This window comes from Stegodyphus dumicola, chromosome 1 (genome assembly GCF_044657685.1).
Source record: "Stegodyphus dumicola isolate Sdum_Otavi_A_Nest chromosome 1, ASM4465768v1".
NCBI lineage: Eukaryota > Metazoa > Arthropoda > Arachnida > Araneae > Eresidae > Stegodyphus > Stegodyphus dumicola.
This window is the reverse complement of record NC_140768.1, coordinates 257,635,123-257,660,927: the sequence shown is the minus strand read 5'-3', so window position 1 is coordinate 257,660,927 and position 25,805 is coordinate 257,635,123. Positions and strand designations below refer to the sequence as shown.

Genomic DNA, 25,805 nt, shown 5'->3' with positions numbered 1-25,805 from the left:
TGTCCAGGAACTTGTACTGCCCGGGATGTGCAATCCTTGGGAAGGCGGCAATGTTTCGAATTGTGTACTTAGATAGGTAATTTTAGTAGAATTATAAGTAAAATTATTGTATTTTTCTGTGTGATGTAGCGCCAGATAAATTTTAAGAGAAAGCTATGCCGAAAAAGTAAGAATACAGGGGCAAGTGCATTTAACATTGAGTAAATGGGTATCTCAAATAATTTTGTGATAAATCGCCAAAGGACGTCAAATATGGCGACATTTTTGTCCGGTCCCAGTGTCACCGTAATAAGTATTGCAATTGAATAAATGTAATTGACGACTATGTTAGCTGTAACCGTAATTCTATCCTCATATTGCTTTCTAGTAATGTCGAGATGCAGAAAGTGCATCGGTATATCGGCGGTATCTCGGCGGCCGGTTGAAAACTATTTAAGTCCGAAGAGAGAACATCTGCTTTCAGTTGCTTAGCTATTGTTGTTGCGAGTTGTATTTCCGAGTGAACTAAGATAAATCCGAGCTTTCTCTTTAGATGCTTTTTTCAGTGCGTTCTGTTTAACGCTCTGAGTAGTCTGAAATGTAACTACTGATTATACTGTATGAGAACACTTGTACGGTTATTCTGTTGAAAATGCCAGATTTCTGAAATATTTCTTTTGATAAAATTAAATTTTATTGATCTATTATCTGACTGGTGCATTCAATCTATTACAAATGCGTATGCATGCAACAATAAGCTAAAATGTGATTTAAGTTATATATTTAAAATAATTTCTAATAACATATCCAAACTAATAAAGAGAAACTCGTTTCACTACTAATTTCTTTTTAATCCTTAATTTACTGAGATAATACAGGGTGCGGCAGCGGAACTTATTTGAAACGCGTGCCATCTAGCGGCATTTATGCCGAGAAGGGTGGGGTGTCGCTCATTGAAAAAAGCGGTGGTTAACGTTTTATGTCATGTAGGTTTAGTACCGATCATCCAGTGGACGAGAGAGGGGCGCGCTTTCGCCGTGGAGTCGTACTTTTCAACGTACTGCATTTTCATCCATATAAATTGGCAGTGGTGCAAAAACTTAATCCACGCGATTTTTTTTTTACGAAAAAATGCATGTGAAGCCTTTCTTGACAATATGCCTCATGATGCCCTGTGTTCTTTAGCGATGAGGCTCATTTTCATCTTTCCAGTTGCGTGAATAAGCAAACCATGCGATACTGGAGTGGCACGAATCCCCGAGAACGTCATGAGCAGCCCCTTCATACAGAACGTGTGACAGTGTGGCGTGCACTGTCCAGAATAGGAAACATTGGACCATGGTTTTTTGGAGAACATTTCCCTGGACGCCTTATCTCCTTACTGGCTGATCTTCAGTGGCCAAAGCGCTCGCCTGATTTAGCTCCGTGTGATTTCTTTTTTGGAGGGCTATCTGAAATCTCTCAACGTCCAAAGACCCTGTCTCAACTGAAGAACAATATCCAAGCTGTTATCGACAACATACCCGTTGATATGCCGATAAAAGTGGAAAGAAACTTCAAACCTCGAATATCTGAATGGATTGACCAGAAAGGAGGCCAGCTTAATGATATTATTTTTAAACCATATATATGTAAAAAAAACTTTTAAGTGTCTCTCTATAACTTGGAAAAAAATTAAACTGATATCGCTTACACTATTTGTGTTATTCATTTTTAAAATAAGGTAGTTTCCCTGCCGCTCCTTGTATTTTATTCTCGTTGTTTCCAACATTTAGAGGAAAGTATTTGCAATACTTCAAGAAATTAAATGTAAACTTACAATACATGCTATTTTATTTTAATGTAATTATTTTCTAAATTTCTATATTCCATTTTAACCTTTTGAATTTTTCAGGTTCCTGTAACAGGGGAGATATGGAATTTTTTCCTCGGCCACAAAAATGAAATATAAAGCTTCATAAGAAATCTTCGAACAAACTGTCCTTGGACAGACAAATGCCAAAACTTCGTAATCACAATGAAGTTTGGATGCTAAGTTGATTAGTTATGCTCCTGGGAAATGTATCTAACTTATATATTCGTTTACAACGGTTCTAGTGGACTTCATTTACCATTACTTACAGAGCAGCGAACAAATGCAACATGCATTTCATTCGCTCGAATGGACTGAGATTTCGAAATACGGTCCCATAGACTTTATTTCTTTAAACACTGATCTTAGATATATATCCTAAATTAAAAATATTCTCCCCAAGGGTTATTGTTTCATGTCAGAGAAGGATGGTTCTGTTTAAGTACCTGTAACAAATACACAAACTTAAATATTAAAAATGTGAAACCTTTTTTTGTTCTCATACAGCAAAAAACTCCAGTTAGTAAAATATTCATTATGCTTTAAGTTATAAAAAACAAGGCATCCATTCTTTTGTGTACAAAATTCATACACAAATTCAAGAACAAGTATAAATTTATTGTATATCTAAAACACTAAAAAAATATATATCTTATTTGCTTTGTTGAGCAATGGTTTGTTACTAAATATGTAGCCTGTCCTAAGCTGTACCGCTATAAATGTTACACTTACTGTTATGAAACTTTTTCTAGTTATATAATTGAAGTAATATTTCATGAGTGAATAAATATTACCTGCATTTACGGTGAAGCAAGAGAGGGCTATTTGTCTAAGCGGAAAGATACCTTCTTTTTAAGAGAAATTAGTTCACACTCACATTATACATATTTCGCGAAGAATGCCACGAACACTGCCACATAAGTTTGCCGAGATTAAAACCCGGGATGAGCTTCCACTGTTCAACGATTCTACCGCTCGGCTACTAGTAGACTACTAATATTTACAGGACTGGAATTCTAGAAAAAATAAAAAAGTTAGATTTTATCTTAACAAAGCCTTCCTGCCCATAGTTTTGAAACTTTTTTAAGAAATCTGTACCTTATTGTTAAAAACTTTATAGCTGCAAGTACGTTTCTAAGTTCAGTGTTTAAAGAAATAACTCCTACAAGGATTTTTTCGGGCATGCACACGAATTTCATACATAAACGTATTGTGATCATTATTTAAGAATTTATGATTTCTGAGCGAAAATGTATATAAAATAAGAAAACTTTTTTTCCCTCTTCCGCCTTGTTTCTTTTTTTCTCCTTCTGATCACCCCACCCCCATTATTTTTGCTTTAATCCTAAGCAATTGAGATTTTATTGAAAAAAGAAAGAATAACTTTAAATCTAAAGAAATAATTGTGTGTGTTGTGAATCAGTTAAATTAACTTTTCACAAATTACTTTCTGTTTTCTATCTATAAATATGGCATGTTTTAAAGGAAAATAATATATATTCATCCTATGCATTTAAAAGTTCTAAATATGATTTATTTTATTAATTATTTTTTATTTATTCACTTTTATTTAAGTTTTTGCAATTATGAAAAAAATGAATACTTCTGTGTTCTAATTTATTATGGAAAGATTTACAAATTGTAATAAATATTTAGAAAAATATGCAATGATATTTCTTAATTCTTGTAAAATACATTTGCATATGTGTGTACTAATTGTAAACGAAGTAAATTCCTTAGTTGAATCAGATTTTCAATAAAAGAAATGCAAAAACATTTTTACATGAAATATTCCCCATAAAAATTCAAGGAAATTCAAAAGCTTTTGAAAGCAAATTGATTTCAGCATTAGCTGTGAATAAATGTTCATACATTGATGCAAAATAAAATACCAGCACCAAGAAGAAATCAGTTTAAAAGAATGAAATTTTGGGAAAGCATATGTCTGAGTAACATATTTATTTAATTGATGTTTCAAGGTCACAGTTTAAAGTATGCTCGAGAAGAGTCATTTCAAATGTAAAATAGTGGTACATTAATAACCGCTGTAGTTTTTATAACGTTAAATGCAAACGCGCATGCATGGTATCGTACAGGTGTACTCATTTTGTGGGATGGAGTTTCATGTCTATTGGCCAAATGGTCAGTCAATGAATTTACCAATGAGCTACTCGCCAAGATACAAATCAAGGAGTTTCCGATACTATTCTGTAGGTAGAATCATCCATAAGTTCTTGAGTATACAACATAATTATATTGTATAAAATAATTGTGCATTCATGGATCATAGGCTCTTTCTCACCGTGTATAATCACAGGTTCAAAGGGCTCACGGTAAGAGACCATCAAGGATAAGCAGAAAATTATTGTATTTCCGACATATAAGTGAAAACTTTCTCAAGTTAATGAAACATCCTACATTTATCTCACCAAGAATTAATGGCAAATTTTAATTTATTTATTAATCTGTGGTGTAATCTGTCTCCATATTAGATGGAGAGGAAATGGAGGTACAATTTATAAAGAGATGTAGACGATTTGAGAGAATATATTCCTAACGCATAGCCCTCAATCTTTGCTTCAAACATCAGACGAGTCTAATTCATGGCATGAGTACGTAAATAGAACAAACAGGGCGAGTCAGAATTTTTTTGTTTGATGGAGACTGATCAAGCAGAAAGTTTCTGAATTCTGATCAAGAAGACAGTCCATAAAGATGACATTTAACTGGAGATTTGTTTTGTGTTAAGTATATAGAATTAACCCACAGAACTACTGAGTTACAACAAGATGAAGAAAGATATTTCTTTCACAATAGATGCCGAATATAACATCATGCTCTTCAACACGCAAATCTAAAAAATTCGCGTATTGAAGTATTTATTTCTCTTGCCATTTACATTCAAAGTGCTGACAGGAATTTAATGTACTGCTGTTCATGATGTTGCTCTGCAAATGTTTCATTTTCTAACAAAGCAAACTTCTATTCTTGGATGGGATTTTTGTTCGCCCGACTGTCTTTTCTTCTTATCTCTAGCACACTGCATTTAGTATGCTGCCTTGTAATGCGCACAGCCATTTTACCAGAGGTCAAGCAAGTTTACTCCAAACGAAAAGTAATATTCGCAAATGTTTTCTCTAATTTAAATTAAACAATATTTATAAGAGTTTAAGGACCTCTAATTCTTAGTGTACCCTGCAATAAAATTATCTAATAATAAATATGCAAAAAATCTATATCATTCGGTATCTTAAAAATTCAGTAATACATATCGTTGCAAAAATCATGAATCTGCATTTTTTGCTTTTCGATCTAAAACCATTCATTAAATTATTTTTCAATGTTTTGTGTGACGGTAAGAGAGGAAATTTCATATTATTTGAGATTAATATAAAAGATCTGCGATGTACTTTCATGTTATCGTTTATCCTGTAATCTATCATTATTCATACAAACGTAACTTAAGAATAATTTCGGACGGAGCGCGTTCTTACTAATCGCTGTACAGTCTAATCGTATTGTGACAACCAATACAAGGGTGACTTTACCCAATTTTTCCAAATTTTCGCAGAAAACATCTCGATTGTTGAAATCTGAGGCAGCCATTTGTCTGTTCTGCTATCCCGAACTTCTCAACACTTTCGGATCGACGAGTTTTAGTTCCTCCCAAACTGCAGACACTGCAAATAGAAACGGCCATAACTTTAGAGAGAGGAAAAAAAAAAGAACTTCATCGCTTTAAATTTCATCACTTTAGTTCTATTTTTAAATTTCTGGAATACAAGTAAACCATTATTCTCGTGGAAGAAAATTCAATGAATAATTACAGGATGTATGTAGGACCACCTGCAGTGGCGAGAACAGAGGCAAACAGGTTTTGTGTAACTTGAAGAAAATCTAATTTAAGTTTGGAAACACCAAAAAGTAATTAATTCAACATTAACAATACTGGGCGTTTCTGGGATACATTCTTATGACAATGTATAATTTTTGTTTCGACATCCTCAAAAGGGTTGGACTAATCTATCACCGAAGAAAGTTCGAAAACAATGTGCAACATTTGCTTTGGCGTATTACTGTCTTCATTGTATTCCTTTACTTCATCTTTAGAAAATATGTCTGCATCAAGAATTCGGCAAGTACTCTCATTATCCAAGAAATAAACATATTAAACAGGAACCAGTTACAATAAATAAAGTGTTTGCAGAATATTAATGAAAAAATTAAACGGATAATATTTATTGCAGCTAAGAAACGGGGCAAATTTTAGATTTGCGTGCATTGAGAAATTATATATAGCATAGGGAATTCTGAAATAATAATGCATACTGTATACTTTTATGCTATAATCGAAAAAGTATTGTTGAATCCATAGTAATACATTTAATTACTACTTCAGACTTTTATTTTTTAATCGCCATCTCATTTAACTGTAAACATAGGCTTTCTTTTATAAAAGTGATAAAGAAGGTATTCTACTGAGAATGTTAAAATTTTCTAGGAAAAAAATAAAAATGATTTCGCTTACAGATACGGATAATGATAAACAAAAGTCAGCTGCTGAAGCTTTGCAGATAATAGCCAAATAAATGTAAATTTCATTGTTAGCCTATAGGTAATTTAATGATAAAAATCCCGATCAAAGGCCAAAAATGTTCTTTTTTATTGGGAAGCATTTAGCCATTTTATTTCAAGCTTACGATCTTTTCCTTCCGTTTGTGCTCCTGACGTCAATATAGCGTGAGTGCTCTTAACGACCATGGAGGAAAAAAGGAAAAAGGAGTACCTACCTCCATGCTGATTACAGTCGAGCAATATAACCGTTAATCAAGTAAGAAAAGTATTTTGAGGGCTTTAACGGTTAAAATAATTCGTATTACTCCTTCTTCAGCATCGTTTTAAAACACATTACTGACGAAAATCTGCCTCCGCTTTGAAATGGAAGTTTAACAGAATAGAGTAGGACTCTGGCATGTTGGCCGCCAAGATGGCTGTATTTAATACTGTTTGGTGTCTTCTTGTAGGGATGCAGCATGACTTCTTATGGACTTCCTTTCTTACGAGTTTGGATGATCTTAAATATAGCATATGACAGGTGCTATGGCTCTTGAAATAAGAATCTTGAGTCATGTTTACAAAAAAAAAAAAAAAAAAAAAAAAAAAACTTGCACGTAGAACTTAGCAATGCAAATTTCAGGACATAATTTTTTCAGTTGTGTAAGTATTTCAACCGTGCTATTAAAACTCTTGTTTAAATAGAATTTTAAAAATGTCTATTTCCTTTAGACTAATTCTGTATGAGTATATTAAACGATGCAACGTGATTCTATGACTTCCTTATTTTAAAAATCTAATTTCTCGAACCCCGAAACCAATTGATTCCTGAAATGAAAACACAAATGTGTATTAATAGATGAAAATCTGTATGAATAAGCAAAAATATATGTGAATAGTTGGGAAATTGAGTTAAGTATTCTATTGACTTTTTTAAACAGTTAAGTACAAAACAAAATATTTGAGAAATGAGGCCAGCCAGCATGGAAAATTCTGAAAATCACTTTTTAAAGACCTCTCATATTACAATTATATTTATATTATACAAGAAATACACATTACATACTTATTGGAAGATACATCAATAACCACATTACATACATCAATAACGTTAAGTTTTGACTAGTAAATGTATAACATAACTCAGAGCAAACGAGAAATACTCAACAATAGTAATATACTTTACACAAGCTACATTCAGTGGTTTGAGGATTTAGCATTCACAAAATAATATTAAATTATAATCTAGATGCAAATTCAAAAATGACAAGAATTTGTAATTCTGTGACCACGTATAAAAAATAATAATCAATTTCTAATACTAGCTAAGTGAAAGTAATTTATCTGTAATTTAATATCATTTTCAGATTTGGTGAAACACTGAGAAAACTATCTTCATAAAATTACCAGAAGTGAGTGAAGCAATGCTCAAAAGAGATGAAATTTTCTTTTGTGATGAAGATTCAATTTTATAATTTCTAAAAGGAATCAGAGTTAATTTTAAATCGTATTTTTTGAATTTGTAGAATAACCGGCACATTTTCTTCAAACGGAATTAGCATTCCGATTAGAGAGAACTTCTTTGTTCGCTCTATTTTCGAATAAGGCCACTAAGAATATAATACGCATGCAGATACATAAATGTAAAGATGTAGATGAATAAATCTAACACTTATGCATAAGTACTTAGCGGCTTTATAATAAATTTGCATACGACGGGTTTGCAAGGACATCCTTAAATAACTGAAAACAATGGACGGGAAAATCTTGAAGTTTTATTTCAAGTTAATAGAATAACAATTTTTACAGGAAAAAATAAGCATCAAAAAGAGAATACTGATAAGACGAAAGATTTTTCAACATCTGCGAGAATTATCGCAGATCACCAAAAATTCATGGCCGTTTCCTGAGTTTTACTAAACAACATTCTGTTTAACACCAAAGTTTAAAAAATTATATTAAAGAATGACAGTTAGTTATATATATATATATATATATATATGACAGTTAGTTATATATATATATATATATATATATATATATATCTGTAATATAAAAATATAAAACTAATATAAACTATTCTAAAAATAGTAATAACTTTTTATAAACTGCTCCCCTGAAAAGCTAATCTGCATTAATTCATTTTCACTACATACAGCTCTTGGCCAATCACCGCTCAAAACTTAAACAAAGCATTCGAATTTTATACGCTTTACTGAAATCCGCCCTCACATTTTCTCACTGTTGTCTGGCTGTCGCGTCACTTCGCAGTATCTTCTACTGTTTAAAAACGTGATAAGTGTATATAGAATTGTGTAGTGCTTGTCGCATGTCTAGTGATGTGAAAAGGAGATAATGCGTCATAAGAAATTATTAGTCAAGGAATGAAATTATGTGTCTTGTTATGTGCAAAGCGTTCTACGTCTGAAATATTCTTCTACTACGCAATTACGCCAGCATCATCTATAACTAGCGGCTGTAATTATACTTATATGCTTCTTCTCTCCTGAATTTCTGTATATATATATGTAATAATAAAATTCCATAGTCAAGAATACACTTTAAATTCTAACTGTATGTTCTTTTCATTTTTAATGGCGACGGTCTTTTAGTTGAAAGTACGTGGAATTAAATTCCCAGCCCCGTAGTCAAGTTGTTTTCCCACCTTTTCTACACGTACAGTTATAGAATGTTCTGGAAATATTTAAAGCGAACTGGAATGGCTGACGCCATTTCTTGGAAGCTCCGCCTTTCCAGAGGCTATGAAAGGACTCGCAAAGGAATATCGGGGTCTTTTCTTTAATGTAACGATGCAATAAACTTCATACAAAAAGTTATTAGTAATTTTTTTTATTTACTCCGGATATCTGATTTTGTAACTGCTATTTCTCCTGACCAATAATAAATGGATCCTGTTTTTTAAACTTATCGTCTGATAATTTAAGCTAGGACTACATCTATGATTCTTCACCAATCTGTTTATTCCGGACAAAAGCTGGTACATCACACACACACACACACACACACACACACACATATATATATATATATATATGTATGTATGTATATGTATATAAATCTTTCCATATACCATTATATGTATGCATTTACATATGTATCTCGCATAACCCAAAAACGATTAGCAGTGGAACGTTGAAATTTCATATATGGAACTGCCAAAAAATCTAGTTGTGCATGTTTTTTTTATTGCAATCAGCAATATCAAACATGTATATATACATATATATAAATATATATCTATATATAGTATATACTTACTCCTTGCCCGGCTTAAAATTTCTTAGCCGACCTTTATTCTCGCAATTGTTGGTAATATTCATAGACTTTCAATTCCAGAAATGTTTTAAATGACGAAAATATTCATGTTTTGGCAAAATTAAATAAAAATCGGACAAATAGCGAGATCTAACTACATGTGTAACAATAGTTTATATATGTAATATGTTTAACAATAAGTATCTAACAATATTTAATATCAACTTATTGTTGTAAATATCTTAAGAATTATTTAATATCAGTTTTTTGTTGTAAATATCTAACGATATTTACTATCAGTTAAATGCATTCTAGAAAGAATATTTAATAAATCATACAAGGAAGTCAAGTGGTGTCCGCATCAGATTTTTAACATGCATTAATAGCATGATTTTTGATGTTTTAACTGTTTCTTGCATTTTCTTTCGTCTCTTCCTCCCGCTGAAATCGAAAATAAATACATACGTGAATTAATATCGTGTATAAACACAAGTAGTATTCGTAACATTCTTGAATTAGACTTTAAAGGCTGAATTACTAATTTTACCAATATCAGCATAAGATATGCTAGTCTCGACTTTCACTAACGTCAAGAAGAGTCAATAATTAATTAATATAATTTATTAACTACTTAAAGACTAAAATACACTACACTGGGGTATGCATAAATTAAATTAAACTGAGTTATGAATCTCTGATGCAAACTTTTGTAAATTTTCATTGAAACAATTTCCTCGTCAGCCCTTAAACATTTTTCATTGTGTGCATTTCATTATTCCATGGCTAATCCTTTGTGAGTTATGCGACTTGTAATAAATTAATGTAAATTCATTTACAAGTTTAAAATAATAATCAAAAGCATATTTTATTACCCTGTAAGGATCCTAAGTTTTACTAACGTTTATTTTATTTTAAATCTTTACTATCACTTCTTATTTTCCACTTCCGGCCAGAATTAAAAGCTTTAACTTATTTATGCAAATTTGTCTTGCTAACGCCAAGTACTTAAGTTGTGGCTTTTTTGCCAAGCAAGAGAGAGGAAGGGGTTATTAGAAGCAGGCCGCTTGCCATAGTAGTTTTTACTCGGTTGCTGGTTGCCTTCAAGGCCAGAGGTTTAATCCTCTTGATAATTTTAAACGTATCGTAGTTTTAGCAGCTCTCTGTACTACATACGGATTTTTGTTAAATAACGGCCAATCTTAAAGTTAGGCACTTGTATATTAATCCAAAGTTAGTTTTAGTTAGAGTTTTAGTTAATATTTTTATATTCTTACGTTCAGACCATAAGTGGTTGGTCTCTGTATTCCGAAGTTCCGGAAATCGCTGTAAAGATAGAAAAATAAAGGGTTTTGTATACCCTTCCTGTGTGTATTGTCTACTTCCCAATTTATTGAACATAGCTTGAGTAAGCTCCCTGTTTCGAGTCAGGACAGTTCATGTTTCCAAAGCAAGTAAAGAGGAATACAAGTCCTGATAGTGGCACCCGACGAAGAAGAATAACCATGACCGAGTTTCAAGAAGAACCTGTGGTGCCTGCAGAAGGGGCTCAGAATCCAGAAATGCCAGCTGCCGCCCTAGAAGGATTTGGGTACATCGTCCAGACCATGCGCGCAGCGATGAAACCAGAAGCAACATTTAATGGAAACTCACCGGTAACCAGTTTTTTGGAAAAATTGGATGACCACTTCATGCTGTATCCAGTCCATGAGTTCTAGAAAGTCACCTTAGCTACCAGCGCTTTGAGGGGCCAAGCGCTTAATTGGTTCAAATGTATAGGTAGAAATCTCTTGGGTCAAGCGGGAAGCACCACCTATACTTACGAAAATTTCAATACTGCTTTAGTAAAAGCCTTCCCTGTCGTAAGAAATCGTTCAAAGTTAGAAGAGGAACTCTTCAGCATATAGCAACAGCGAATCGAAAATCTTTCCACCTTTATTTTAAGAAAAATTCACGTCTTTAAACTCTTGTATGGAAGCCGTCCGGATCCTGAGATAATCCAAGTGATTTTGCCGAGGTTACTTCCCCAAGTACAAGACTTTATTGAATTAAGGAATCCGACTACACTGGAAACGTTATTTGAGCTAGCAGTCCAGTTTGAAAGTAGAAGAACGGCGGACATTGAAAGACGACGCCAGTATGAGCAACGAAGCCAATTTTGTGCGCCAGGACCACAGCAAAGGCAAGAACACGGCTACGGATGCAAATCGAATCAGTGGTCAAGGAAACCTGAGTATCCAAAAACAACCGGCGAACGTCGACAGTTCAATAGTAAGCCAGAAAAAAAGTCTGAAGGCCAGCGGAAAAAGAAGGAAGGCATGGAAAGGAAGAAAGAAAATTTAAACTAAAACGGATTTCTGCTGAAGGGAGGGTGCAGAAAACCGAAGGCCAAGAAAACCCCTCTTCCTTCAAGTTAAATACAGTTATTGTGAAAAATTTGACTCTTCCAAAGATTGAAGTTTTGGTGAACAACATATCAGCCACCGCACTCCTGGATACAGGCGCGCAGTGTTCCTGTGTGGCAGAAGATTTTTTTAGAAAGTATTTCCGTAGATACCGTATATATAATTCGGATAATTCGACAGTGTTAGCTGCGCGGGGAGAAAGATGCAAATGCATAGGTAAAATACCATTATATATTCGTATCAAGGACGAGCAAGTAAAGATCATGTTTTTTATCGTAAAAAATTTACAAGCACATGTCATTTTAGGGATAGATTTTCTTTCAGAGGCAGAAGCAACGCTGGATTTTAACGAAGCGTTTCTTAAGCTGACGATGAAACCCGTTCGAGAAGAAAAAAGAGAACCACCGACGTTAAATCTCAACCACCTGCCTAAGGGAGAGCAACAAAAAATTCGACAAGTGGTAAGTGAATTTGCTTCGTTATTTAGTGACATTCCCGGATTTACTCAAGTTACTAACCATAGTATCGACACCGGAGATTCACTGCCAGTTCGCCACAAACTATATAGGTGTGATAAGAATAAAGAAAAAATTATACAGTGGCACATTCGAGATATGTTACGTAAAAAGATCATAACGCCCATCTCAAGTAGTTATGCTAGCCCGGTTGTGTTATGTAAGAAAAATAATTACTATCCGGTAACACATCCGAAAAGGTGGCGTTTTGCAATTGACTATCGTAAATTAAACTCCATGACTAAATGTCCGGTATATCCGTTACCTATTATTGAAGAAATTCTAAGTAACATAACTTCTACCAAATATAGGACTACGTTAGACTTAACGACTGGTTATTTTCAAATAGGGGTTAAACCGGAAGATGTGCCTAAGACTGCTTTTATAACTAACTCTGGCACTTATGCATTCTTACGTATGCCGTTTGGCCTTTCAGGGGCACCGGCAACATTTCAGCAATGTATGGACATTGTGCTAAGGCCTGTTCTAGGAAAGATCACATTTATCTATTTAGACGATATCATTATTACTAGTGATAATCTGGACCAACATGTACAGGATTTAAGACAGGTGTTTTCATTATTAAATGAGGCCGGTCTAAAAGTTAATGTCGAAAAGTGCAAATTTGCAACCCCTGTATTAAAATACTTAGGTTACAAAATATCTCAGAAAGGAATCGAGACAGACGAATCAAAAATAATCGCTGTGCAAAAGTATCCGCCGCCAAATACGGCGAAGAAGCTCTCTTCTTTTCTAGGACTTTGTTCATATTATAGGTCCTTTATAAAAGATTTTGCAGCTATTGCTGAACCATCGTTAAAATTAAAAAGGAAAAAGGCAAGATTCTCGTGGACGGCCGAAGCCAATAGTGCTTTCGAAAAATTAAAGCAAGCATTAACGCAAGCCCCTGTTTTGAAATTTCCTGAAAACGATGAGAATTTAGAAATTTCAGCGGATGCTTCGGATTATGCGGTAGGAGCGGTACTTTCGCAAAATCAGCAGCCCGTGGCATTTTTTAGTAGAACTTTAAATCAAACACAAAGAAATTATTTCGCGACTGAGAGAGAGGCACTTGCAGTTCTGTTAGCAGTGCAAAAGTTCCGAGTCTATTTTGGAAGAGCGCCAATAACAGTGTATTCTGATCATGCGGCGGTAACTAGATTGTACTCAGGGAAAAACTTATCCCCAAGGTTAATAAGATGGGCACTCAAGTACCAGAGTATAATCTGGTAATCAAGCACACCCCCGGAGAGGAAAATATCGTAGCAGATGCCCTATCCAGAATAAAAATAGATGAAGAAGGTAATACTGTAAAGGTGGCAATGATCACAGCATGTACGATACATTCCCGAGAAACTGTAATAACCGAACTGGGTAAGTATCCTGAATTTAAAAACATTTATGAGTATGTAAAGGATCCTGAAAATTTTAGCCACCAAGATATTGTGGCGATAAGAAATAGGGCGGCCCATTACGAACTAATAGATGGTCTATTATTCTACACAAAAACTACGAATTCCAACAACGAATTTCGACCTGTTATCCCAGCTAGTCTTAGATTAAATATCCTGCATGAGCTCCATGACAGCCCTTTAGCTTCTCATGCTGGTATTCGAAAAACTATCCAACGCGTACGCGAGGCAGTCTACTTTCCTGAAATGCAAAAGTTAACAAGGGCGTATGTCCAGTCCTGCCCAACATGTCAAGCCGTTAATTATATTAATTTCCGCCCGGCCGGGTTTCTAAATAGTATTAAATCCGAATTTCCAAATGAAATAATTAGCATCGATTTATTGGGCCCTTTCCCCAAAAGTCAGTTAAATAAAAGTCGCTATCTCCTTGTTATGGTTGATCATTTTAGTAAATGGACCGAAATTGTTCCCTTAAAACGAGCCTCCGCGAAATTGGTTACCGATTCTATTTTAAATAAATATATTTTAAAATACGGGGCGCCCCTAAAAGTTATATCGGATAATGGTCCTCAATTTGTAAGTAATACATTTGAAGACATGTGCCAAAAACTGGGCATACGTCATTTAAAAATGGTCCCGTATCGGCCGCAATCAAATATAGCGGAACGGGTCAATAGAAATATAGTGAAAATTATCCGTAGTTATGTTAAAAATTTTCATAAAAGCTGGGATAACTATGTCAATGAATTAGCTTTCGCCCTTAGGACCGCAAAACATGATACGACGGGCAAAACTCCTGCTGAGTTATTTTTAGGCAGAAAGATTATAACGCCGTTAGATAAATTATTTTATGTTCAACAAAGAGCCCCAGAATTTAAAATGGGCGATATAGAAAACTTAATTAAAGAAGCAAAAAAGAACACTGAAGTAGCACAGAGAAAACAGAAGCTTTATTATGATATGAAACGACGGGGAGTAACTTATAAAGTAGGGGATGAAGTGTTAAAAATTAAGCATTCACTTTCTTCAGCACCAGAAGATAAAACCGCCAAATTTTATCCACGATTTGAAGGACCATGTGTCATAGAAAAAGTAACTCAGGCTGTAGTGGCTGTTAAAAGTGAATATATGAGAGTAATGCAAAAAATTTTAACTTATTGTTGTGACTGTAAAAAGAGCAAATTATTGTGAATATGTGTTAAAGGTTGAATGGATGTAGTTAGGCTTTCTGACGCTACACTTCAGAGTTAGCCACTTTTCAGAATAGTACCTCAGGGTTTAGAGATGAATATAAGGTGTGTTCTGAGGTCTTGTTATGTTGAATTTTAACACGTTAGTGTTTTGATTGCAGGCGGTAGTGTTGAACACTTGTACATAGACACGCTCGTGTTTAGTGTTTTTCTTTACAACACATGTCAGAGAGAACGGGGAGATAATTAAATAACGTCATGAATGAAATAAGAATTTTAAAAGGAGAAATATAAATATTCATGTTACTTGCCATTTGATTGTGTAACATTTCATTAAACTAGTTTTCCTTCCAGATCTCTGAAAGGAACCAGATTTCAACTAAGAAACTCCTGTTTATAGATGCAGTACAGATGAAAAATCTTGTCCATGGAGTTGATAATGTAAAAACGACTTTTTTTAATTTCTAGTTTCTAGTGAGAAATGTTTGTAAAAGATTGGCCTCGCGTTAGATTCTAGAGCTAAAAGTTTTCAACAAGGTCGTTTTAGACCTCAGTTTCAAACTAATTAACTCTGGCGGGAAGTATGTAAGGATCCTAAGTTTTACTAACATTTATTTTGTTTTAAATCTTTACTATCACTTCTTATTTTCTACTTCCGGCCAGAATTAAAAGCTTTAACTTATTTATGCAAATTTGTCTTGCTAACGCCAAGTACTTAAGTTGTGGCTTTTTTGCCAAGCAAGAGAGAGGAAGGGGTTATTAGAAGCAGGCCGCTTGCCATAGTAGTTTTTACTCGGTTGCTGGTTGCCTTCAAGGCCAGAGGTTTAATCCTCTTGATAATTTTAAACGTATCGTAGTTTTAGCAGCTCTCTGTACTACATACGGATTTTTGTTAAATAACGGCCAATCTTAAAGTTAGGCACTTGTATATTAATCCAAAGTTAGTTTTAGTTAGAGTTTTAGTTAATATTTTTATATTCTTACGTTCAGACCATAAGTGGTTGGTCTCTGTATTCCGAAGTTCCGGAAATCGCTGTAAAGATAGAAAAATAAAGGGTTTTGTATACCCTTCCTGTGTGTATTGTCTACTTCCCAATTTATTGAACATAGCTTGAGTAAGCTCCCTGTTTCGAGTCAGGACAGTTCATGTTTCCAAAGCAAGTAAAGAGGAATACAAGTCCTGATAGTGGCACCCGACGAAGAAGAATAACCATGACCGAGTTTCAAGAAGAACCTGTGGTGCCTGCAGAAGGGGCTCAGAATCCAGAAATGCCAGCTGCCGCCCTAGAAGGATTTGGGTACATCGTCCAGACCATGCGCGCAGCGATGAAACCAGAAGCAACATTTAATGGAAACTCACCGGTAACCAGTTTTTTGGAAAAATTGGATGACCACTTCATGCTGTATCCAGTCCATGAGTTCTAGAAAGTCACCTTAGCTACCAGCGCTTTGAGGGGCCAAGCGCTTAATTGGTTCAAATGTATAGGTAGAAATCTCTTGGGTCAAGCGGGAAGCACCACCTATACTTACGAAAATTTCAATACTGCTTTAGTAAAAGCCTTCCCTGTCGTAAGAAATCGTTCAAAGTTAGAAGAGGAACTCTTCAGCATATAGCAACAGCGAATCGAAAATCTTTCCACCTTTATTTTAAGAAAAATTCACGTCTTTAAACTCTTGTATGGAAGCCGTCCGGATCCTGAGATAATCCAAGTGATTTTGCCGAGGTTACTTCCCCAAGTACAAGACTTTATTGAATTAAGGAATCCGACTACACTGGAAACGTTATTTGAGCTAGCAGTCCAGTTTGAAAGTAGAAGAACGGCGGACATTGAAAGACGACGCCAGTATGAGCAACGAAGCCAATTTTGTGCGCCAGGACCACAGCAAAGGCAAGAACACGGCTACGGATGCAAATCGAATCAGTGGTCAAGGAAACCTGAGTATCCAAAAACAACCGGCGAACGTCGACAGTTCAATAGTAAGCCAGAAAAAAAGTCTGAAGGCCAGCGGAAAAAGAAGGAAGGCATGGAAAGGAAGAAAGAAAATTTAAACTAAAACGGATTTCTGCTGAAGGGAGGGTGCAGAAAACCGAAGGCCAAGAAAACCCCTCTTCCTTCAAGTTAAATACAGTTATTGTGAAAAATTTGACTCTTCCAAAGATTGAAGTTTTGGTGAACAACATATCAGCCACCGCACTCCTGGATACAGGCGCGCAGTGTTCCTGTGTGGCAGAAGATTTTTTTAGAAAGTATTTCCGTAGATACCGTATATATAATTCGGATAATTCGACAGTGTTAGCTGCGCGGGGAGAAAGATGCAAATGCATAGGTAAAATACCATTATATATTCGTATCAAGGACGAGCAAGTAAAGATCATGTTTTTTATCGTAAAAAATTTACAAGCACATGTCATTTTAGGGATAGATTTTCTTTCAGAGGCAGAAGCAACGCTGGATTTTAACGAAGCGTTTCTTAAGCTGACGATGAAACCCGTTCGAGAAGAAAAAAGAGAACCACCGACGTTAAATCTCAACCACCTGCCTAAGGGAGAGCAACAAAAAATTCGACAAGTGGTAAGTGAATTTGCTTCGTTATTTAGTGACATTCCCGGATTTACTCAAGTTACTAACCATAGTATCGACACCGGAGATTCACTGCCAGTTCGCCACAAACTATATAGGTGTGATAAGAATAAAGAAAAAATTATACAGTGGCACATTCGAGATATGTTACGTAAAAAGATCATAACGCCCATCTCAAGTAGTTATGCTAGCCCGGTTGTGTTATGTAAGAAAAATAATTACTATCCGGTAACACATCCGAAAAGGTGGCGTTTTGCAATTGACTATCGTAAATTAAACTCCATGACTAAATGTCCGGTATATCCGTTACCTATTATTGAAGAAATTCTAAGTAACATAACTTCTACCAAATATAGGACTACGTTAGACTTAACGACTGGTTATTTTCAAATAGGGGTTAAACCGGAAGATGTGCCTAAGACTGCTTTTATAACTAACTCTGGCACTTATGCATTCTTACGTATGCCGTTTGGCCTTTCAGGGGCACCGGCAACATTTCAGCAATGTATGGACATTGTGCTAAGGCCTGTTCTAGGAAAGATCACATTTATCTATTTAGACGATATCATTATTACTAGTGATAATCTGGACCAACATGTACAGGATTTAAGACAGGTGTTTTCATTATTAAATGAGGCCGGTCTAAAAGTTAATGTCGAAAAGTGCAAATTTGCAACCCCTGTATTAAAATACTTAGGTTACAAAATATCTCAGAAAGGAATCGAGACAGACGAATCAAAAATAATCGCTGTGCAAAAGTATCCGCCGCCAAATACGGCGAAGAAGCTCTCTTCTTTTCTAGGACTTTGTTCATATTATAGGTCCTTTATAAAAGATTTTGCAGCTATTGCTGAACCATCGTTAAAATTAAAAAGGAAAAAGGCAAGATTCTCGTGGACGGCCGAAGCCAATAGTGCTTTCGAAAAATTAAAGCAAGCATTAACGCAAGCCCCTGTTTTGAAATTTCCTGAAAACGATGAGAATTTAGAAATTTCAGCGGATGCTTCGGATTATGCGGTAGGAGCGGTACTTTCGCAAAATCAGCAGCCCGTGGCATTTTTTAGTAGAACTTTAAATCAAACACAAAGAAATTATTTCGCGACTGAGAGAGAGGCACTTGCAGTTCTGTTAGCAGTGCAAAAGTTCCGAGTCTATTTTGGAAGAGCGCCAATAACAGTGTATTCTGATCATGCGGCGGTAACTAGATTGTACTCAGGGAAAAACTTATCCCCAAGGTTAATAAGATGGGCACTCAAGTACCAGAGTATAATCTGGTAATCAAGCACACCCCCGGAGAGGAAAATATCGTAGCAGATGCCCTATCCAGAATAAAAATAGATGAAGAAGGTAATACTGTAAAGGTGGCAATGATCACAGCATGTACGATACATTCCCGAGAAACTGTAATAACCGAACTGGGTAAGTATCCTGAATTTAAAAACATTTATGAGTATGTAAAGGATCCTGAAAATTTTAGCCACCAAGATATTGTGGCGATAAGAAATAGGGCGGCCCATTACGAACTAATAGATGGTCTATTATTCTACACAAAAACTACGAATTCCAACAACGAATTTCGACCTGTTATCCCAGCTAGTCTTAGATTAAATATCCTGCATGAGCTCCATGACAGCCCTTTAGCTTCTCATGCTGGTATTCGAAAAACTATCCAACGCGTACGCGAGGCAGTCTACTTTCCTGAAATGCAAAAGTTAACAAGGGCGTATGTCCAGTCCTGCCCAACATGTCAAGCCGTTAATTATATTAATTTCCGCCCGGCCGGGTTTCTAAATAGTATTAAATCCGAATTTCCAAATGAAATAATTAGCATCGATTTATTGGGCCCTTTCCCCAAAAGTCAGTTAAATAAAAGTCGCTATCTCCTTGTTATGGTTGATCATTTTAGTAAATGGACCGAAATTGTTCCCTTAAAACGAGCCTCCGCGAAATTGGTTACCGATTCTATTTTAAATAAATATATTTTAAAATACGGGGCGCCCCTAAAAGTTATATCGGATAATGGTCCTCAATTTGTAAGTAATACATTTGAAGACATGTGCCAAAAACTGGGCATACGTCATTTAAAAATGGTCCCGTATCGGCCGCAATCAAATATAGCGGAACGGGTCAATAGAAATATAGTGAAAATTATCCGTAGTTATGTTAAAAATTTTCATAAAAGCTGGGATAACTATGTCAATGAATTAGCTTTCGCCCTTAGGACCGCAAAACATGATACGACGGGCAAAACTCCTGCTGAGTTATTTTTAGGCAGAAAGATTATAACGCCGTTAGATAAATTATTTTATGTTCAACAAAGAGCCCCAGAATTTAAAATGGGCGATATAGAAAACTTAATTAAAGAAGCAAAAAAGAACACTGAAGTAGCACAGAGAAAACAGAAGCTTTATTATGATATGAAACGACGGGGAGTAACTTATAAAGTAGGGGATGAAGTGTTAAAAATTAAGCATTCACTTTCTTCAGCACCAGAAGATAAAACCGCCAAATTTTATCCACGATTTGAAGGACCATGTGTCATAGAAAAAGTAACTCAGGCTGTAGTGGCTGTTAAAAGTGAATATATGAGAGTAATGCAAAAAATTTTAACTTATTGTTGTGACTGTAAAAAGAGCAAATTATTGTGAATATGTGTTAAAGGTTGAATGGATGTAGTTAGGCTTTCTGACGCTACACTTCAGAGTTAGCCACTTTTCAGAATAGTACCTCAGGGTTTAGAGATGAATATAAGGTGTGTTCTGAGGTCTTGTTATGTTGAATTTTAACACGTTAGTGTTTTGATTGCAGGCGGTAGTGTTGAACACTTGTACATAGACACGCTCGTGTTTAGTGTTTTTCTTTACAACACATGTCAGAGAGAACGGGGAGATAATTAAATAACGTCATGAATGAAATAAGAATTTTAAAAGGAGAAATATAAATATTCATGTTACTTGCCATTTGATTGTGTAACATTTCATTAAACTAGTTTTCCTTCCAGATCTCTGAAAGGAACCAGATTTCAACTAAGAAACTCCTGTTTATAGATGCAGTACAGATGAAAAATCTTGTCCATGGAGTTGATAATGTAAAAACGACTTTTTTTAATTTCTAGTTTCTAGTGAGAAATGTTTGTAAAAGATTGGCCTCGCGTTAGATTCTAGAGCTAAAAGTTTTCAACAAGGTCGTTTTAGACCTCAGTTTCAAACTAATTAACTCTGGCGGGAAGTATGTAAGGATCCTAAGTTTTACTAACATTTATTTTGTTTTAAATCTTTACTATCACTTCTTATTTTCTACTTCCGGCCAGAATTAAAAGCTTTAACTTATTTATGCAAATTTGTCTTGCTAACGCCAAGTACTTAAGTTGTGGCTTTTTTGCCAAGCAAGAGAGAGGAAGGGGTTATTAGAAGCAGGCCGCTTGCCATAGTAGTTTTTACTCGGTTGCTGGTTGCCTTCAAGGCCAGAGGTTTAATCCTCTTGATAATTTTAAACGTATCGTAGTTTTAGCAGCTCTCTGTACTACATACGGATTTTTGTTAAATAACGGCCAATCTTAAAGTTAGGCACTTGTATATTAATCCAAAGTTAGTTTTAGTTAGAGTTTTAGTTAATATTTTTATATTCTTACGTTCAGACCACAAGTGGTTGGTCTCTGTATTCCGAAGTTCCGGAAATCGCTGTAAAGATAGAAAAATAAAGGGTTTTGTATACCCTTCCTGTGTGTATTGTCTACTTCCCAATTTATTGAACATAGCTTGAGTAAGCTCCCTGTTCCGAGTCAGGACAGTTCATGTTTCCAAAGCAAGTAAAGAGGAATAGAAGTCCTGATAACCCTACTGAATAAAAAGGTCCGCAATGAAAATTTATGAAATCCCTAATATCTTTATTTCATACTTTTCACTGTGGTTACAAAATTATTTTAAATTATTTTTTTTTAATTTAAAAGCAAATCAGCAAATTATAACCTTGATCCAAATTTAGTTCATTCTAACCTTCTGAGACTGCTGGAAGTATTCTCGTTCTATTTTTATCTTTTTAGAAAAGTAACTTAAAACAATGTAAAACAACTAAACGATTTATTTGAACTTCAATTGGAAGTTGCAAAAATAAAAAATTAACAAAATGAGTTTCCGCTTCTTGCAAGATAGTCAGACAACAATGACTGAAAGTACCATTTACAAGTTCTAACTTAAAACCTAATAAGCGGGTTCCGCTATCCCAGGTTTTACTAATTTGAATTTCAATTGGAGATAAACTCACCAGCTAGTAACAACAGCGCTAGAGGCAGATAATAATAGAATAAGCGGTGGGAATATATTGCCAATTTTTGTTTCTAAACTTAGTTTCTCTGTTCCTTTTAAAACTCCAGTTACATATTCTGGTGAAACAGATGACAGTAGAAAAGCGGGAAATATTTTAGCTTAAGTAATAACACTTTGGTTTTAAAATATTGTAGTGATTTGATCTAATAATGAAATTTCTTAAGGCTGTAGAGAATTTTTTTGGTGGTGGTGGGGGGGAAGAAGGAAAGATGAAAAATTAGCAAACGCCTTCGCCGTAAATCGAACCACGGACCTCTGGAATACCGACCCAGTGTGCAGAACCACTACACCACAAAGGCACGCTAGGAAAGCTGGAGAAATACCTTATAAGGCTTAAAAGGATATACCCTAAGAAAGAAATATGCTAAAGATAATGCATATAAACTTGGCTTAAAAACTTGGCTTAATAGGCAATTGCAGATAAATTTGTAGTCAGATACGATTAATTAAACAAATGTTGTATACTGGAAATATAAATACATGTAAAATAAAACAACGTGTTAAAGAAAATTCTAACTTTAATTTGCAACGATTACTTAGCTCTTTATTTCAGTTTGGCTAAAATAGAACTTTCTGTTCCAAAAATAGTATTAGAATAAATGTGTTTAAATTACGCCATTTCGAAATTAATCCGTGCAATATGATTTTTACATAAGCTAATGGTGCAGGCACTTACAAAAAAGGCCTGATCAATAAGATTTAATTTAATTAATTATTCAAAGTTAAAATCCGAACACTTTTATTAACTGTCGATAGGTAAATTCGCGAAGCGTAGCTAAAATGAATCTTTCACAAAATATTTTTCTTAGATTTCGCTCTCTGCTTCTCTTCTAAAGAACGGCTACTTTTTGTCTCCTTCAAAAACGTAAAAATTCTGGAACAGGTATTTATTGTGTCACCTTCTTTGCCTTAGCTTAATGTTCGTCAACAAGAATAAAAAGAAATATTAATATAAACAGTGGCTTCAAGTTTCTTTACCCATCTATTTGCCATCAACATGGCTTCAGCATTCCAAATTATTTCATGCCTATAGACAAAAGGAGATATTTATAAACACTTAACCGACATAGCTAAGCACACGCTATCTTAAACGTACTTTATATAAACCGTGCAAAAGGTAAAACAGGAATTTTTAATTCTGAGACAGATTAATACAGATCTAATACAGACTGTTACGCATATTTAGAGAAATGTGATCAAAAATAAGTTAAGTTAAATTAAGTAAGCATAACTTTTATTTTGCAGTTATTTGCAGACATAACTTTTATTTTGCAGTTTATTTATGCAACTTATTCAGTAAAATGTATTATTTTGCCAAATTTATGCGGTGGCATATTGTTGCAATGCATCGTTTCAGGAGCAGATTTATGATTCGAATTTTTACGGATATAGCTTTATATTAGAAATTTAGATTTACCTAATAAAACGAAAGATGTCTCATATGGCTTCAGCAATGGCACCAAATGAGGTCTTTTTTTAATTTAACTATAAATTGAGAAAAGGACATCATAGATTAAATAGCACTCATTGTTACTTATTTCTGTTATAGCGTTTAAAAAAATTATCAGTTTCGTGACATTTATTACTAAATAATGTATGCGATCTATAAATAAACGATTCCCTCAAGAAAAAAAATATATTGCGATGGTCACAATTTCCTTTTGCTTCCAGATGTCAGTTTCAGTTTTACTGACGATTCAAAAATAATCTCTAAATGTACCATTGAAATTGTCTGAAACTAATGTAAAAATAAAAATCTCTGAACCTAACGACGTCACTGGGAGTGTTTGACGTCACAATGACGCATTATTGTCTCTAAAAATGACATGTTTAATAGACAACTTATTTATCAAAGTGTTTCACAAATTACAAATAGGGCTAAATTTCGCGGTGGAAGAAACAGAGTCGGAAACATTTTCTAGGAGTGAAGTTACTCGTATTAAAGTACGGAATTTAGTCGATGATTAGGCCAAAGGGCGTTAGCTCAGAAGGGCGATTAAATTCGTTTCGGCATTTTGCGTTGGTTCACTATAAATGTCGGTTCACTTTTCAAATTGTTGCCACCAAATAGTAGAGCCCTGCGTTAAATTTAAAGAAGTTAAACAATGAAGAATCTGCATAAATGTACGTATATTTCTCGTATTGTGATAAAACAATGGTACCCAGAGCCATCACATTTTGAATAACGTACGTCTAGATACGAATATGAGAATTTGGAAGTTCGAATTTGGAATTTGTTTTATTAGCAATTTCATATTTTGTAACAACACTTTAACGAATTTTTGATTAGCAAACTCAACAATTTCAAAGCGAAGAATGGCAACACTGTGAAAAAAAATAGTTTTGGAGCGCGAGAATCGGATATTCTAAAGATATGCTCATTTTAAAATTATTTTGCGATATTGCTCTTAAAATTAATTTTATGGTTTAAGTTCGAAGAATATGATATTTAATAAATAAAGGTAACACACAAAACGTTAAAAAATAAATTAAAAAACACTCCTTTGGGAGTAATGTAAAATATGAAAGCTTTCAGATTTTTAGTCCAAAAGGGCAATTTGTCCCTGAAGGACTATTGTTTTCGTTTTGCGATTTTGCGTTGAATCACTCTAAATGCCCTTTTCACTTTTCAAACTGTTGCCACCAAATGTTAGAGTCCTGCATTATATTTGAAGAATCTGCATAAATGTATGTTTGTTTCTCCCATTATGATAAAACAACGGTACCTAGAGCCATCCAATTTTGAATAACGTAATCGTACTGCGAATATGGGCATCTGGAAGTCCAAATTTGGAATTTGTTAATTACCGATTTCATATTTTGTAAAACTTTAACGAATTTTTTATTAACATACTCAAGGATTTCAAAGCGAGCAATAGCCACGTTGCACAGAAAAAAAAAAAAAAAAAAAAAAAAAAAAAAAAAACATTTTTATCTCCAGCTTGCGAGACTGTGTATCGGAAATTCTAAAGATATGCTCATTTTAAAATTATTTTGCGATATTCTTCTTGAACTGAATTTTATGTTTTAAGTGCAAAGAACATGATATTTAATAAATAAAGGCAACACTCAAAATGTTAAAAATACGCCCTGGATATTAATTTAAAATCAGAAACCTTTAAAAAAAATTTTTTTTATTCGTTCTCTTCATCCATTTTTTTGGCTGATTCTACTTTTTATAGAGAAACTATATATAAAGAGCTGCAATGTATCGCCGAAAGTAACGATCGGATATTGCTGTCATTGTAATTCCGTCATATATTAGACAATATCTATAATTAAGAGAAATACAAATTTAAATGCTACTTATTTATTATCAGATAAATTTATTTAACTAAAATAATTTTAGTAAAGTATACGCCAAAATAAAAAATCCAGTAACTTTAGAATGAAATGCTAACCCTTTAAAATTAATATTTGGCTTGACTTTGTATATCCTTCAAAGTAGTCGGAATACAATTAGGCACTGGAAATATTAACTTATCGCATTCGTTTGTATAATTTTATACCAATGCTTAAATACAGCTGGTTTTTAATAGCTCTTTAATCGAAGTTTCCTCTTTAATTCGATTTCCTGCATAAATATAGTGAACCTTCTCGTGGCGACTACCTTTTAAGTTGACCACCTCTGAAAATGACGGTATTTTTGAAAACAAAACATCAGTTATTAGGTATGACTTCTCTTATATGACTACTTCCATAAAAATTAAAATTATTT

General features: G+C 34.3%; 1 protein-coding gene across 3 annotated transcripts in view; it reads left to right on the top strand.

The window, feature by feature from the left end:
- LOC118183958 (epidermal growth factor-like protein 8) overlaps positions 1 to 3,489 on the top strand; it is a 133,610-nt gene extending 130,121 nt beyond the window's left edge. For all 3 annotated transcript variants that reach the window (XM_035353575.2, XM_035353574.2, XM_085827362.1), the window contains one exon: positions 1,874 to 3,489. In XM_035353575.2, the coding sequence (XP_035209466.1) occupies positions 1,874 to 1,923 (50 nt within the window). In that variant the 3' untranslated portion in view covers positions 1,924 to 3,489. The remainder of the gene's footprint in view (positions 1 to 1,873) is intronic.
- Positions 3,490 to 25,805: the final 22,316 nt, after the last annotated feature.